We start from the raw sequence: 17,437 nt of genomic DNA, 5'->3' as shown, positions 1-17,437 counted from the left end.
TTAATTCACACACAACAGAGAAGGAAAAATCCCCTTATTTTCAAAACATATAGATGAAAACATGTTTGTTTTCAAAACATATAGATATATGGTCAAGAATAAACTGACTTTCTGCATTATGACATGAGCTTTACAGCAGTTTAAGCTTGGCTTGGACTGAAAATAAAGAAGCTTGAACTCTGGCCAGCAGAGCTCCTTTGGAACTGTTTGTCAAGAAAGAAGAATGAGGTCTTAAGGAATCCAAGAACATCGATATTTCATTCACTATCTTCAAGTAGTTTTTGTAAGTTGTTCTGTATCTTAGAAAAAGACAGAAAAAGAATTAAGAGGCAGGAAGTTATATGGCATTTAAAAAAAACCAAAATCAAGGCATACTCTTCAATATATTCTCTGTGCACGCACTACTTCTGTCACAACTACTCATACCAATGGTATTCACGTTAAATGCTTCCTGCAATAGAGTCAAACGAAACATATGGATACGATCAGCCAGCAGCACACTTAGCTTTCATATTATGAGTATTTCTGCAATTTCCTGCTATAGATTCTCTCCTTCATTAGGTATGAGAAAATAAGATAGAAAAAAACTAGAGCTAGAAAGAAAGGCACAAGAAACTCAATTATTTTGAACTCGATCAAAACCCAATAAAAGCCTCAAACTTCAAAGCTGCAGCTCTCAGGTTTAAGTGGATAATTCAAATAGTTTTGTAACAACTTCAGCTACTCAGCTGGCTATGACATGCACACAGCACAATAAGGTCTTCTAACTATTAGCAGATGTCCCATTTGCCAGATTTAGTATATTGATTGTGGGTTATCTTCCCTTAGTTACACTGAAGGCAATGCCAGCCAGCCGCATCCTCAAGGATGATTTGAGCAGACCTATTTTACGCAGCCTATTTATCCATCTCTCATCTCCTTGTCCTTAAAAGCAGAGAAGGGGGAATACAGTGGGTCACATCCCCTGGCACATGTGTCCTCTGTATCTTAGTAACTGGCAGTCACCGGCTACAGAAGGTTCAGTTACGGCTACTTTCAGACTTTAATCTGAGGAGCCACTGTACTTCCTGTTCAAGGATACCACTTCATAATCCTACCTCATGACTTCTAGCCCAGATGCAGAGCTTTTTCAAGAAGGGCATTTTGGTGAAAGGAAAACAGTAAGAAGCACCTAAATTTTTAAGAGTCATTTAACATGAACACAGGAATTTCCTCTTAATAAGACACATTGGAGTAAGGGAATGAGTTAACATTAGGTCACATTTTCCTTTCCTCAATTTAACGCTTTATCCTCTGACAGACATGGTGCATTTTAACAACCTGTTAAATACACTTACATGCCAAAGCAAAATTCTGCTAAGCTGTGGTAATTGCTTGGCTTCAAGTATGAAGTTCAGCTTGTAAAAATCACAAGATCACACCGAAAAAGTCATTGCAATATTATACTCTTGCACTGGACATTTTTTAAATGGAGAGTAATTTTTAGGTTTTAACCTAGATAATTTCTGTGCTCTAGTTTACAATGCTGCGGTCGCACAGGAAGCGAGGGGAGAGCCAACAAGTTACACTGGAACTTTATGCTACTACCTTTGCTGCCGAAGTCAGTTGCAGCCAAATGCCAGCACTTTTCACTAAGGCATATGAAACAGTTAAGCAAATGCAGTTACTTTGCTCAGAAAACACTAAGCTATTAGATTTCTACCAGTTTTAAACTGCAAGAGTAGGGTCAAACATCCTGTTCTAACCACTGCTTATCTGGATTAGAAAGGACCAGTGTGATGGTTGTGGTGGTTTGATGTGTGTGTGGGCGTTCTGGTGGCAGCAGAGGGAATTTGCTCCCTGTGACCTCCTGGTTCTGGCCACCAGATCCCATCCTTGTTAGCTTAAATAAGGCAATTCGCAGAGGCGCCGATTGGCTCAAACCCTGAGGGGGATGGGAGTCCTGCCACCAGAACCTCCCCCCCGCCCCGCCCAAAACATCACAACCAGGATGTGGCAATAGGCACCTACAGGCAGTACTCATCCAGCTTGTATGCATGGCAGTCGACTGTGTCTTGAGTATTTGGCAAATACAAGGTACAACTTTACGGGCCCAATCCTGAGGCACTAACTGAAAAAGCACATGACTTAAGACTCTAACTCAGGACAGAGGGTCACATCTCTGGGAATAGCTGAATGATCCGATCATCCAGCTGCCTTTTATCTTGTCTCCAAGCGGAGACTATATAAGGGAGTGGGAAGTGCCTAGCTCTGCTGCAAAGGACTGGCTGACTTCCCACTGAAATGAAGTAAGGTCTCCCATGAACCACCTTGCCAGCCTATCCCAGACAGCTGGAAAGCAGTAACCTATTAAATGACCTAATTCAGCTAAAGATGCTGGTAAGCATCTGGTAAGCATTTCTCCCTTGTATTCATATTGTCATCATCCAGAGCATACAGAGGTGTTATGCTAGAATTATTACTTTAGACTTCCACAGCTGAGGAGGTGCAGATGCCGGGGATGAAGGCGGGGGGGGGGGGGGGGCAGAAGTCTTTTTGCCAGTCTTTATAAAACCTGTGTCACACAGATAAACAGTGATATTATACAATCCTAGCTTTATGCTATTTGAAAAACTTGGTTAGGGAAAAAAAAAGTTGCTGAAAGACCTTTGCATGCACTCAGTTTTAGAAACAGAGGCAAAAATATCCCATGTGACTCAAGCACATAGGAATTCAAGCAACTTTTGTTTTCATTTTACTAATACTTTTCTTCATGCTTGGCCAGTGTACATGTACTGGGTGCAGGTGTCAAGGTTTGGGGGCAGAGGTGGAGCAGGGAGCTGCAAGGGCAGCTGCTGTGGGAGGAGGCCAGGGACTGCTCCATGCTGGGCACGGCCGTTTCAGCAGCCTCCAACAGACCTACCACAGGGCACGGTTGAGTCCCTCAGCCAAGATGGCGGTGGAACCTCTGGGAAAGTGTATTTAAGAAAGGGGAAAAACACCAAACAGAGAGAGCAGGAGACTACGAGAGTGAGAAACAGCAGAAGGAACACCAAAGTCTGAGAAGGAGGAGGAGGAGAAGGAGGAGGGGGAGGGGGAGGAAGAGGAGGAAATGCTCTACAGCAGGGCAGATGTCCATGCTGCAGCTCATAGAGAACCCATGCCAGAGCAGGCAGTTATTTCCTGAAGAATTAGTGCTCTTGGGAGAGCCCATAATGCAGCAGGGAGAAAACGAGGGAAGAAAGGAGCTGCAGAGAGAAAGTGCACTGACTGTAACCCCCATCAGCCCCACTGAGAGGGCAGGGAGTGGGGTGAAGAGTCAGGAGTGAAGCAGCGAAGGTAAGCCTGGGACAGGGAGTAGGAAAGGTGGTCTTCTATTGTTTGTCCTTGTTCCTCACTACCCAAATCTATTTTAACTGGTACTATATTAAATTCATCTTCCCCAAATCAAGCCTGTTTTGCCTGCGACGGTAACTGGTAAGTAATCTCCCTGCCTCTACCTTGAACTACGAGCTTTCTCGTTCTGTTTTCTCCTCCTGCTCTGCTAGGAAAGGGGAGTGATAGAGTGGCTGGGTAGATGTCTCAATGCTGGCCAAAGCTAGCCCACCACAACACCTGAAGTGGAAATAAGGCCTGCACATCCACACTTGTTTTGCACAGGTTTCCAATTTAAGTCAGCAACTGCATTTAGTTTTGCAATTAGAAAATAGCAAAAAGTAAAGGTCACGCATAGGGAATTACCCAACTGGTGCAGCACCATTTGTGTCACTAAAGTGAAACAGGCAGATTTCAGCCACTTCATATGAAGAGGCTGACGACATATGAAAGCCAGCATTGTTTTTCTTTAACAAAAAAACAAAACTCCAACAAAAGCTCCAGACAGAAAATTTCATCAAATAGTAGTAAAAGTTAAGTTCAGAATCCTTAGCCTTGATGGACAAAAAAACCCTGAGATCACTATATGCAATAATCACCCTTGAAGTGTCCAGTTTATTAGTATTTCTGGTTGTAAGCCTCAGCTCAAGGGAAAACATTTACACATACGAACACTTATACTTGGGCTAATTTACAGTCCAAAAACTAGTCCTTTGTCTAGGAAAATATGCCAGCTTCTGGTATCAAATCTGGGGGTAATTTGGCACTTTTCAAAATCATAGACTATAGAAATTCAGCAAGAACCTGATTAGTGTATCAGCTTTAGCAGTATATCATAGGAAGTTACCTTTTCCAATTTTATAAGATTAGCAGTTAGCTCATCACAAAGGGCATCAGCATTAATTTGCAGATGAGATCCCAAACCTTGGCGCACTGGATGTCTGTCAAAGAGAATGAAGAAGTAAGTGTGACAGACGCTAAAAGCAGAAAACAAAAAAACTGAGACATACATGTAGATGAGAATACAGTGGCAACATTGTGAACTGTACTTGTTCACAGAAACAAAGGCCTAAGTAATTTCTGCACTCTTGACTACATTCTTTATGTGGTCTCATTCTCCAGAACTTTGGATGGAAAACTTTACAGCTATTTCCACTGGCAATAAGTTGAAAAGCTGCATAAGTTCCACGTCCTGTGACTTGGAGGAAATCAAAAAGGTCAGCTCCATGACAGTGTGGATGTGCTCATTAGATCATCCTGTATCCTGTACTGTTTGGGATCAGAGCAACAGAAAACAGGACTTTCTTGTGTAAAAGTGCTTCAGAAAAGAGACACAGCATCCTGCTAATCAAAACATGCCGAAAGCGAGAAAATGCCTTTTGACATTGCCTGCTATTAGAGAGAGGTAGGTTTACCCCTCTCCTTGCATTATTGATAAAATATAAATGCAAGCCTGTTTAAGATAAAGAACTATTTCCTTCCTATTCCTTTTTTATCAAGAACCTAGCTCTGTCTTCTGACACACATAGAAGTCCTACTGCTTTCCACAGAAGACAGCTGAAAGCAGTTGGATCCTAAACAGTACAGTCATTGTTCAGTACGACCACAACTGCGTTGTCAGAGTGACCTGTTTGTCATGGACGCATCATCAAAGAACTTTGAATTAACAAGCACCCTTATTCAAGAACTTGCTACAGGTTCGAAACACTTTGCAGACAGTTCCACCCAGCCTGGGCAAAGCTCTGGCTTAAATTTTATTTCCCCTCTCTGTTTTTCAGGTGGTGCTTCTCCAGATGTCAGTGTTCCCACTCACACTGCATGTGGCTGCAGGTTTTGCTCTGAGATTTACAAATGGCTTTTGAAGCCATGTTTTTCAGAGCAGCTCAGAAAAAAATTGGAAGAGGAGAAGAGTCAATACAGAATTTAATGCTGAATAAACTGATTAGTATTTTCAGCAGTATTCAGTTAATTGCCTTCTGTCCCAAGAGAGGAGCATGAAGCTGACACAATTTGCAGTGGCATACTGCTGTGGTGTGTGTCCCTGCACCCCCTATTCATTTGACATTCGCGTACTTCCTATCCATGCAACATGGAGAATAAATAAAAAATAAAAAAATATGCAGGAGTGGATGACATCCATGACTCTGGTCACTCTACAGAATGGAACTGTCAATGGAACTATGGCCCCTTTCCATATTTCCTCTTCAAATACACAAAGAACCTTCCTTTGGTGTGTTTGGATTAGTTTTTTCTTGGTGTGATTTTGTGGTGTGTGTTGGGTGGGGTCTGTTTTTTTTGTTTGTTTGTTTTTTAATTTTAGACATAGCAGTTACAAAAGAGGATACAGGCAGACTAAAGCTTTAGAAAACATTATACAAGCAAGTCTGATGTATCAGCCCAAAGATTATAAAGTACATTCTGTCATCTTAGGCTAATGAAATGACATTAAGACTGAAGACAGAAGTTATACCTTTTCCACGGAATCATTGCTCTGGAAAGGAACTGCTCACTTCAGCAGTTTACACTGAAGTTACTCAGAGCTATCTGAAATATTCTCAAGGCAGTAGTACACCACAATACATCACATTTGTAATAAAAGTCTTAAACAGAAAGCTGTCAGATGAGGCTAGTACAGATACAAGAACTACAGGACACTAAAGTACCACAAGGGCACTACAGTATTGCAGTAGTTTCTGAAGGAAATAGAGAGCATGACAGATATTGGAAAAAGATTTTAAACCCCTACAATTTTACAGAATGTATCTTACTCCTTAACATGTGAGTCAAAGGATGTGATAGAAATAAGGCGTTCCTCCAGGACACTGATCTTGTATCTCATGTAGAAGGTAGAAAATATTAATACACAAACACTGTAAGAGAGAAAAATAAGGTACATCAGTTAATGGAAACTTTAGAGGTATCTGACAAATTTTATGTTAAAAGCCATTTAAATTGTTACTTGTACATGTTGAATAACAAAGGTATTATTCTTAGGAACACCTCAGGAATACCCACCAGTGACATTCAGACCATTATGAAAATCTCAGCCTTGAGTATGGCTTTGCTAAGTGACATGTAAAATGAACTTGCAAGTAATTAAACTCTTTTAACATGTCCTGAACCTAAAGACTCTTTGCTTTTAAAAGTAAAAGGCCTGTTAAATAAGCTTGCCCTGGCATTTCTACTTCTGAAAGTATTAAGGCCACAATTCCCAACAATTTCCTTTTTCCAAGTGAGACTTAGACTTTAGTAATTTCTGTAAACATAAGAAAATCCTAGAATTTTGACAGTCTTGGTATTAATTGCTAACTTACAGAACTGCGTAAAATATAAGTACATGGTTCAGAGATAAGAGCTTCTGGGACTTCACTTTGTGGAAAAACCTAAACGCTTCAGAATGACCTGCAAGAAAAAGAAACAAGTGTTACAAAGCAGGCCGTGGCACAGAAGTGTTTTGAAGCATGCAACAGATAATATAAACAGAAACATAAACAAGAAGGAGATCTTCCAAATTATGTGAATTGACATAACTATGCAAACTTAGCTTACTCCAGCTGATCTGCCCTTGACTCCTTACCATTTCGAGGACTGTTTCGGGCTTTTCCATCAGGTCCACGTTTACTGTGTGCGTCTGAACGGACAGACTTTGCCTCAGTCTTGGAAACTTTCAAGTGAGTCTTCGTCTCAACGACATGATAATCTGTCAAAAGCAAGATTTTTAGTAAAGCTGAAATCTGAAGTCAAAGGAAGCTGCTGGTAGCTTAAGGTAGTCATGGAGTAGGGGAAGAAGAGGATTTTAAAAGGTGCACTTCTGGACTTGGATAGAAAGGACCAGCTGGTTTAGTAGCCTTAAAACAGTCTGTATAGTAATTTCACATCATCACAAAATATAAAGAAGCACCTGGACTGGAAGAGGATGATGTATGCTGCATTTACATTTCCACATTCCTTGAGAGATGGCAACCTGTGATGATGATTCCAAATGATTCCAAATGACTTTAATACTTGTGAACTTATATGCAGTGAGTTTCTACACAGCATTCCTGCTAATTAGGTGAAGCACTTGAGGCATATGAGACTACAAACAGTAGTGTTGAGAAAGAGCAGCTTTGGATAGTATCTTAAATGTCTTAATAACTGCAAAGAATAAAATGAGGATTTAAAAAACACAACAACAAAAAGACATGTCAAAAATAACTTTTTTTATTACCAAATGCCATCACAGCACAGAATGTTATTTGCATAGATTTGAAGAATTTACACTGTGACTTGGAACTACTTTAGAATATGGGTTTTTGTCCACTTGTTTGTTTTTTGTTTTTTTTTTTAAAGAAGGAACATCTCCAACATTTTGTCTCTGCTAGCATAACTGATGGGGATGTGGGAAGCAGATGGTACATGGATAAGCAACGGGAGGCAGTGGTGACAAATCAGGTCTGCTGCTGACCAAGCCATTGCCTGAGTGTGGATTGCAAAGGGATATAATAATAGGAATGCAGCTATTGTGGCTTTGAGGAAGACCTTAAAAAAACCTGTAATTTTCCAGGACTGTGGAGAATGTAGATTCTACATTAGAAGAGGATTACAGAAGCAAAACTGAGAGCTAAGCCATTCTTATGTTACTGGGGCCTCATGATCCCGCTCACCTTGAAAGCATTCCAGCTCCGGGGTCTGTGAGCCTGTGCTGCTGGACTCTTCCATCTCTTGTCTCCTCTGCTGCACTATTCCATCCAGATCAGAATAGTCTTCATTGAAATCCTGATGGGGAGAAAGAATCACAAGAAAGCTCAGCCCTGTTCTAAATATAGACAACCTTATTTCCTCCGATCAACCTCTAGAAACTGAATCAGCAATCACAGATTTAAAACTGTTTATCCAGGAACAATCTCTGATATCAAGATGTTGAGATCATGTTAGCAAAATAAGCCCCATATGATCCCCAGAATTCCAGTGTCATCCCCTGCCTTCTTTTAAGTGAGGAGGTTAAGTCTATGAGCAAAAGAAAGACTGTTAATTTAGATAAACTGAGAAGTCCAGGACAGGCATTACTAGAATTAGACTCTGGTCATCACTGTGGCTACACAGCTGTTTCAGATGTCTGAACTGACTCACAGAGGAAGGACTGCAACTAGAAACACTTCAAAAACTGTTCACGGCAGAAGAGGAAGCAACTTTAAGTCAGTACAGAGTGCTGTGAAACCTGACTGCTAAAGAGAGATATGTAGAGCATACAGACTTCGGAATATATCCAAAGCACATGCATGTATATACTGTGCATGCGATCAGATCAAATTGCACTTATGCCAGTCATTTCCACTGCTTCCTAATGTGAAAAAACTCATGGAAGTTTTAGAAACAGATGTTATGATTTCTTTCAGTTTCCTTTCTTCAGACATTATAAGTAGCACTGGCAATGAAAGGTGCCATGCAACAAAAGAACAAACTTTTAAGACATTTACCAAGGGTAAAGTTGTAGGACGATCAGCCCTGAAGCTGTTTTCTGCAGAAGAGGGGTTTGGACTGTTGCCCATGCTTGTATCCTGAAAAAAGCAGCAGTGTTAATGAGGAACACACTCAGAAAACAACTAGCATTTAAAAGCAGGAAAGCAGTAAGAATGAAGTCAAAAGTATCTTCATTCCCACTAGAACTTACCTCAAGATGTCTACAGATAGATTTTAATAGCTTGTAGGTAGTATCTCTGGAGAGTAAGGAGACAAACATGTACTGAAAAACAAAAATTGCAAAACTGTTTGAGAAAAGGCATACAGTACAAGTTTCTTACTATCTAAATAAAACTGATAGGTGGTTTTGCTGATCAAGTAACTATTTTCAAGAACTTTCATATAGCAGGAAAAACCTCTTCTCCTTCTAAGCTTATGAGCTGAGGTTAATCACAAGGAACACAGAACAGACTCATAAAAGTTAACACATTCTGCTGCAGGAATCGGAGCATAGTCCAGATCTGTTCTTTTTTTAAAAAAGACTTTGCATGCTATATTTTACCTAACCCTTTAAAAAACCCTAAAAATCCACAACTCATTTTTTGTACCATCTCCTGCATCCACAAAGTATTTATGCAAAAATGGGTGGTTCTAAAACTGCTCTTGGGATAATCATATTTTCTACTAATTGATGCAATTACTCTTCGAGTATCACTGTAAGCAACTGTACTTCGTGCACCTAAAGTATTACTGGTCAAGTAGGAGACCAAAGTAAATGAAACAATACTGAGAGAGCTGCCAACAAGGCAAGTAACCAACCCTCTGCGCATGTACTTCCTGACCTAGCTGCTTCAGTTCCACCAGTGTTACTACACAGTGGCCTTGGAGAACGGGGAATGATAGATTACAAAGAGTAAGTGGCAACCAGAGATTCTCACCAGGTTCTATATAGCTTTGTTTACTGCAGATCCAAACTAAAACAGACAGGGAGTTACCAGGAGGAAAAACATGGTCCTTGCCTGTCACAAGAGAGGAGGCAGAAGAAGCTAGAATAATTCCCTAAGAAACCAGATCCTCAAGGGACCTAAGTATAAATGCCAACAACTGACCAAATCCTATAGCTGTTTAAATGGCCACTTGGCACTTTCAAGAATCCCTCATATTATTGCCAATAAGTAGGGGGGGGAGGGCAGGGAAAAGTAGAAAATGAAAAAGAAAGCAGGCAGAATGCAGTAGCTTCACCCTTTACCAGTACTCACCCTATCTGTAATGGTTGCTATGATCAGAGCATTTGGCACAAGAAGGGCAGTTTTGGTTTTCTTCAAAAGTGTCACTGAGAGCACAGGTATACTAATCTGAAACAAGATCAATGTAGTGTTAGAGTCCCAATACACACATAAAAATCTGCATGCTTTTTCACAAGGAGCCAGACTACCAACTGTAATAAGGCAGACCTTCAACACTCTTCATTTAAAGATTTCTCCACTACATTCCTGATTACTAATATTTCACATGTAACAGGTGTGGTTTCAGATTATTACTATTTCTTAACTATTTTTACTTCTGTTTTTATCAGACGCCAACCCAGGCTTTTGTTTATGCCTTCCTTTCCTGATCCTTTCCAGCTCTTACAAGACTACAGGCTTAGCTCACTGTAGATCTGCAGAACAAGCCAGTCTTAAAGATGGGCTTCTTTGTTTAGAAACAAAACATTTCAGAACAGATCAGATGAGAGGCTTGTTGAAGAATGAATATAAAAGCTCCTCATCACTTACAGATCCTTTAGTCTGCAACAAGTGGCTAAGTAAAACAGGTGCCCTTCAGTAATGTTGAAAGATTCAATACCCACACACCCACTGACTGACTTAAACTGATTCCTGTGTGTATCATCCAGACTATCTACATTTACATGGAGAAGTTCTCAATTTTCCTTCCTGCTTAATGTGTACATCCAACTCCATTAGCTTAATGCTTGTCAAGTTTCAGAGCATTTCACTTCAGATGCTCTGTACGGGCCCTTCTTGTAAATGTCACATTGCAAATCGTTTGACTTTCAGTGGAAAAGCCTAGAGATTAATGAGTTAGGCAAATATAATAATCCTGGATACACATGATTAAGACACAGCTCCTGTTAAAAATTCCTTTGGCACACACCGTCACAACTACCTGAGAAATTTGGAAACAAGATTAAAAGTGTCCAAAGATTGTTCAACAAGCGATCGCAGCACTGAATTAAAAACACATGTCAGAGCAGAAGGAGAATGAAGGTACTCTGTGCACCGTTTCCTAAAACCTTGTTAATGTTTGTTCAGAACAGCAACACAAAGTCAGGATATTAAGAATTGTTTCACATAACATAAAACGTATTTGTGTACACTAGTGTGGGTGCAAGATTGCCACACACTGTTGAAGGATGGCTAGTCAAGCATCTGCTTATCACCTAAGGTCTGGAAACTCGGTCTTGACTCAGTACCTAGTTTCGTAAAAAAAGTTTACTAGCAGAAAAAATAACAACCCAACCCAAAGCATATAATTTTGGTTATTCTTAGTTCCAGGTCTGGGTCCAAGAATCTGTAAATCTGGTCAAAAAATTCTATTGATTTTTTAACACATCAACTCTATTTGTCCTGCTTCAGAAGCCATGTCTACTGAAAATGGATAATTAAAGATGTCCTCTACCATACCTTTTCTTCTTAAACTGGATATTGTGTCACTGCAAAGTTTTTTTTAATGCTTTTCAAAACTGCTTTTTCTGGGAGTGTGGAGAAGGGAGCTGCTACGATGCATGTTTGATAGGAAAAGCCCAAGCAGTCACAACAGAATCTGCATAACTTTAAAAAAATCAAATCAAACCAAAACAAAACCATACCAGAAGATTTTTCAGTAGAAATCCCGCTAATAGTAACCATAAAAAAAAACAGTTTAGAAGTTTTCTAATTGGTTCAGTTCACCTCAAAGAACTTTAAATCAGAGGTGTCAATGACATTCTAACTGCACGCTATTTTAATGGATAACACTACTGTAATCAATACTAAAGCGTACTTCAGCGGGGTTAAGTATTTGTTTACTGTTACCCCAGCATTAGATTAGAATGGTAACATCACTGTAAAGTACTTTATTTCTATCTGGAGTAACGGTTATTTCAGGAAATAAGGTTTACCTGCAGGCAACTTCAAAAGCAACTAAACTGTGTAAGATAATGCTCAGCTCCAGGAAAGACTCAAGGCTAATATACATAGCCAAAACAGAACTACCTGGAAAGACAAGTGACGTCTTTCAAAGTCTACTCAATCCTGCAGAAGCAATCTTTCACTTTAGAACATTCACAGTGTTTACACTACAGACTCAAATCTTGTGACTTGCATGGCTATTCTCTCCACCAAAGCTTTCAATAAAAAAAATGCTGCAAGCAGAAGAATTCGTTGAAAAATTTATTAGAACATGTAGACCTGCTATTGCTCACAATAAAACACTTCATCACTAAGCTTAAATTGTTTTACAACTTCTAAGCAACAGAGATTTGGTGACTTGGAAACTTTGTCAGTGTATCTGACTGCTAAGAATTTTCCTCTTACTGTCAAGTTTGATTTCCTCCTCTCCCTCCCACTACATTATTTTTCATTATATCCTTGATTTTCTTGCTTTTTTGTTGATAGTATTTCTAAAAACTCGTGCCTGCAGTATGTGACTGATCAAAGCTCTAAGTGTGTCGCAAGGTTAGGAGGAGACAGCTGAAAGTAAATGATTAGGCCTATCCCCTTCACTCTTGAATATTGAATAATTTGGAATATCACTACCGCCACATTTACAAATACTGTCTACGCTACCCTGTCTTGTAACATATTTTCCCTTTTAATTGTATACATAAATATGTATCTATTCCTGCATTTAATACCCTGTTGGCAAAGATAATTTCCTAGTACTACATCATCACCATTCTGCATCTTTTTTTCTGGGTCTTTCTAGTTTACTTGGTAAGAGTTCTACTAGATTTTTGTATAGAAAGCAGTCCCACACTTTGAAGTGGTTCATATTTGTTTGTGGTGAACAGGAGATTGCCAGTACAGCAGCTTCAATTTTAATTAAACTAATTGCCAAGATGGCTGTTTCTAATTACAAATGACAATATCCAGCCATTTGTTAATTTTGATTTCCTTGTTTGAGCCACATGGCTTTCAAAGGGGGCCTACAGGAAAGCTGGAGAGGGACTTTTGACAAGGGCATGTAGTGATAGGACAAGGGGCAATGGCTTTAAACTGAAAGAGGGGAGATTTAGATTAGATATAAGGAAGAAATTTTTCACTCTGAGGGTGGTGAGGCACTGGAACAGGTTGCCCAGAGAAGCTGTAGATGCCCCATCCCTGGAAGTGTTCAAGGCCAGGCTGGATGAGGCTTTGGGCAACCTGGTGTAGTGGAGGGTTTCCCTGCCCATGGCAGAGGGGTTGGAACTAGATGGTCTTTGAGGTCCCTTCCAACCCTAACCATTCTATAATTCTACACACCATCCGCATTAATGTACTGCCTATGACCAACACAATCCATTAACTAGGAATCAACAATAACTCAGTTTCTCAGGCCAAGCAGTAAACCACAATGACCCATAAGGTCACTATGAACAATAATTTTAAGCACTCTTTAAACTTATTCCACCTTCTTAATAGCCCTTTCAAAGATAGATGGTGTTCCATCAAAACAGTTGACAGCAGAGAAATGAGACACCGTCAACTCTTAAACTGGTTTCAGCACTCAGTTCACTGACAAACGGTCTGGATCTAACCAGGAACTTTGTCCAAGGAAGCCAAATAAATCCTCGCAGCAAATCAAGCAGTTTCCCAATAAAAGCTCAAAAACAATGCAGAGTTTATGTAAACAAAGAAAATCACTCCAAAACTCCAAATCAACAGAACCAGAACACAAATCTTTTTGGAAAGGCTTTATTTTCATCTGTATGCATGTCATGCACCACAGGGGGCCCAAACCTTACGTGGGTCACATCTTCACCAAGAAAGAGTAAATTATGATCTTGTAAATTAGGATCTTTCCAACTGTTCGTGTCCTGTTTCTGCTCTTCCTACTAGGGTCACAAGCAAAAATCTTGCAAACTCGTTTTTCTTTTCCTGTTCTCTGTTTATGCAGAACAGAGGGAGTGCTAGAAGAATCCCTCCAAGACCTCTGTCACTCAACTCAGTGGCCAGTTCTAATTCTTTCTCTTTAACTGTCTTAATATACTTGATCCTTCTCTCCCATTCCCTAACTACCGTCTTGTAGTACTTACACTTTTCAGGCTTCCTTCCTCCTCCTCCTCCTTTCCATGCTTACCCCAAGAAAGACATCTTTGTATACTTTGCACTACATGGGCTTGACAATACCCTTACTGCTGCGTGTCAGATCCTTTCCTTTCATATATTTTTTTCAGACAGGAAATCTTTAAGAGAGACTCAATCTTTAATAATAATAGTGCTCCAGTTCTAGAGTGACTTTTGAGCATCACTTCTGAACAGTGATTGTATTCAATAATACTTAGTACTATCAGTAGTATTCTAGCTAACGCGAACTTCTGGTGATGAACAAATTGTTAAGGAACAGCATTACTTACTGTTCTGTACATAAAGATTTTACTAACCTTAGTGTCTTTACCAAAAACCTTGGAATGGAAGCAAATCCAGTTTTCAGAAAGGAATAATTTTCCTTGGTACAGAATTTCTTTCTGCAGAGCACAGGTAAAGCCTGAAACAAATAGATATTCTATGATCTTTAAGATAACCACAACCCAAGCTAACTGTTATCTGTTTGGCTTTTGTTTTGCTCTTTGTTCAAAGCCATAACATGTTTAGGTTTATACCTTTTGATAAGCATTGTCAAACTTAGAAATATTAAATAAGTTTAACTAATATTGACAAGCTCAAAAGATTTCACAGGCTTAAGTTCAGACTCAAAATGTCTGAAGGACAAAGACTGAAATGCACAAAAACATGCAACTGGCTCCCAGAAGCCAAGAATCCTTTCTGAGAGAGTACTAGCTAGCTTTCTATAAACTTTTTGACTAGCTTTCAGGTAACTATATTATGTAAATGTAAAGAGCTTAATGAAAGGTTTTAGCTTTAAACTTCTAGCTCTATAGCAGCAGTCCGGACTAGATGACCAACAGAGGTGCAACATATGTAAAGTAATACTGCTTTTACTTCACACCATTCAGCAAATTATTTCTCACTCACGAGCTGCTTTTCTTGTATTCCTTTCAAGAAACATTTGTTATATGTATCTACGTATAATTCACTTATAACTACCACAGACAATATTAGAATCTTAAAACATTTTAAGTCCTTCTCCTACCACTGTTTTTAAATCTTAAAGCATCATCAATGGCAAAAACTCAAGCTAGTCACTTGACCAGTGCTGTCTCAATTAATTAAGTAGTGCCTTTAGTAAGGAAGTTTCAGTGTCAAAAAAATGTTGCACTAGGCTACTGTGCTAAGAAGTGCAAAGTGGGCTACAATTCCCAAAGACACCCAACATCTGAAGACTTAAGTTTTGCAAGATTACAACAAAAACACCCACTGCATGCAAATGAAGGTGTTGTAGCTCTAGGCAGCAGGAATTTAAGGTTTTTAAAATTTAAGTAGTCCCTCTTGTATCTCACCACAGTTGGTGGGCAACAGCATTATCTTAGATCCACAGCCAGCAATGACAAAGGGGTTAATACTTACTTTGTTTCAGTGGCTCATCAATGGGAACGTCTAGAAACAGCTTATGAAAGTGTGCATTTGCCTTCAGCTAAAAAACAAAGCCCCACACCCAGAGACACATACCTTATTAGATAGTCTTACGACCAAGTGACCCATTCCACTTCCTGTCCTCCCAACACCTTCTCATTGTGCCCACTTGTTTTACAATAAATCCTCATTTTTGCTATGTGGCTATTAATTAAGTGTGCATCCTACTTTACCCAGACTCTAACATGCTGATGAAAAAGGAATCTACGTCCTTATGCAACCATGAACTACAATATTGCTGAACAAGGGGGAGTCCCATGATAGTTATGGATTTACTCTTACTACATATAAACAAACAAGTCCATCTTCTGTCCTACCTGATTTGAGGCACGTTTTTTCCTTTCAACCTTGGAGTCACTCTTGATATCCATTGTAAGGAGTGGACTATCTGTGCTGCTCTTTGTCCTGAAGATTAAAAAAAGGCATCCCATATAAGCTTGGCCTCAGTTGATTAGTCGTGGTAAGTTATCAACAGGACATGCTTTTCCATGAAACGTATTAATCCTTTAACAACTACTACCTGATTCATCAAGGATTACGCAGGAACAAAGAGGAGTATCTCTTATTCTCAAACCATGCCAGCCCTCACTGAAGGGATATTATAAATTACTAGTTGTAAGGAAGAAAAATTTCAAGATATTTTTACAACTTAATGAATTATCACAGTGCTTAGCTCCACGTTTGTTAAGATAATGTAAGATAAAACTTAGTAGCTGAGAGTGCAAGGCAGTACACTGAAAGCTATGAACTTGTACTACAAAACGTGAGACCATTTGGAAAGTGCAGCAGAGAAGAAACATAAGTAACACAAGTCAGAGGATGGCTATGAACTGTGCAGTACAGTGTAATGAAATAATTAAGACAACCAGCAATCCTAGAGGAGATGAAAGGGAATTGTGAGTGCCAGTTGTATAGCAAGCTGTACCTGTATGGCTCTAGCCATTCATACTGGAAAAAGAAAAGTAACTGAAACCCCAACAACTCTAGAGTAGAACAAGTACAGACGAAAGTCTCTGCAGACGGCCAGGAAAATTGGTTTTATTTGTTTCATACAGGAGAAATTAATGGCACAGGCTGTTCAGAAAAACAAAAATAGAGGTGGGATAACAGTGTTTCACAAATCAGAAAGAGAAGAATATCATCCGTCAGAGCTATTTAGCACAGAACAAAAGCATATCAACAGGCTATAAAAATAAGGTAGCTCTTTTTTTAGAGGCCTTCAGATGCAGATGGAAGAGCTGAAGGTAAAACACAACACAGGACTCCTATACTGGATGACCTGAATAACATGTTGTGCTAAAGATTCAATGGGGAAATAAAGGTGCTACAAAAGTTTTCATTACTGCACCTTATCTTGCACAGTAAGTCTTAATTTCCTAAACTTGAGAGGTTCAGGATTCCCAGTAAAAACTGTAAGGGTGAGAGGAAGAGAACCCACAAGTGTAACAGAGATATAGCTGGATTTAGGAAAAAGATTATACAGCAGGGCTGATATAGGTAGCAGGTGGACTGGCTGCGTATCACAGAAGAAAACTCTAAAATACATGTGTACGTGGGTTTGTGTGTCCATGCAAAATACAAGTCGAACTGAAATGAACAGTGAGCCTTACAAAAACTTAGGCCAATTTCTCGCCAGTCAATTACATTGTCTGTGAGAGGTAAGACTGGAAGGAGAGTTTACAAAAAAAAAAAAAAAAAGTAATCACATATTTCTTCAACTATCTTCTCCTAAAAGATGCTTCAGGAAATTAAGTGCTGTTTTTAAAACATCTACCTTGTGACCAAAATCACAGTGACAGGTTGACTGCTGACTTTTGCATTGGCTACTCAGTTGACAAAGTGAAAAGGCTGCAAAATTTGTATTCAAG

The 17,437-nt window shown here is 39.4% G+C and overlaps 1 protein-coding gene across 1 annotated transcript in view; it reads right to left on the bottom strand.

The window, feature by feature from the left end:
* Window positions 1-257: 257 nt before the first annotated feature.
* GRAMD2B (GRAM domain containing 2B) overlaps window positions 258-17,437 on the bottom strand; it is a 43,666-nt gene continuing 26,486 nt past the window's right edge. The window contains exons 3-14 of the mRNA XM_086629418.1: window positions 15,887-15,974; window positions 15,504-15,570; window positions 14,420-14,523; window positions 10,056-10,151; window positions 9,008-9,079; window positions 8,814-8,894; window positions 8,001-8,112; window positions 6,932-7,054; window positions 6,669-6,756; window positions 6,123-6,224; window positions 4,202-4,295; window positions 258-299 (exon numbers count right to left, since the gene is read on the bottom strand). Of these exons, the coding sequence (XP_086485544.1) occupies window positions 258-299; window positions 4,202-4,295; window positions 6,123-6,224; window positions 6,669-6,756; window positions 6,932-7,054; window positions 8,001-8,112; window positions 8,814-8,894; window positions 9,008-9,079; window positions 10,056-10,151; window positions 14,420-14,523; window positions 15,504-15,570; window positions 15,887-15,974 (1,069 nt within the window). The remainder of the gene's footprint in view (window positions 300-4,201; window positions 4,296-6,122; window positions 6,225-6,668; window positions 6,757-6,931; window positions 7,055-8,000; window positions 8,113-8,813; window positions 8,895-9,007; window positions 9,080-10,055; window positions 10,152-14,419; window positions 14,524-15,503; window positions 15,571-15,886; window positions 15,975-17,437) is intronic.

This window comes from Tauraco erythrolophus, chromosome Z (assembly GCF_009769465.1).
Source record: "Tauraco erythrolophus isolate bTauEry1 chromosome Z, bTauEry1.pri, whole genome shotgun sequence".
Taxonomy (NCBI): Eukaryota; Metazoa; Chordata; class Aves; order Musophagiformes; family Musophagidae; genus Tauraco; species Tauraco erythrolophus.
The sequence above is the reverse complement of the archived record's forward strand: the minus strand, read 5'-3'. Positions and strand labels throughout refer to the sequence as shown.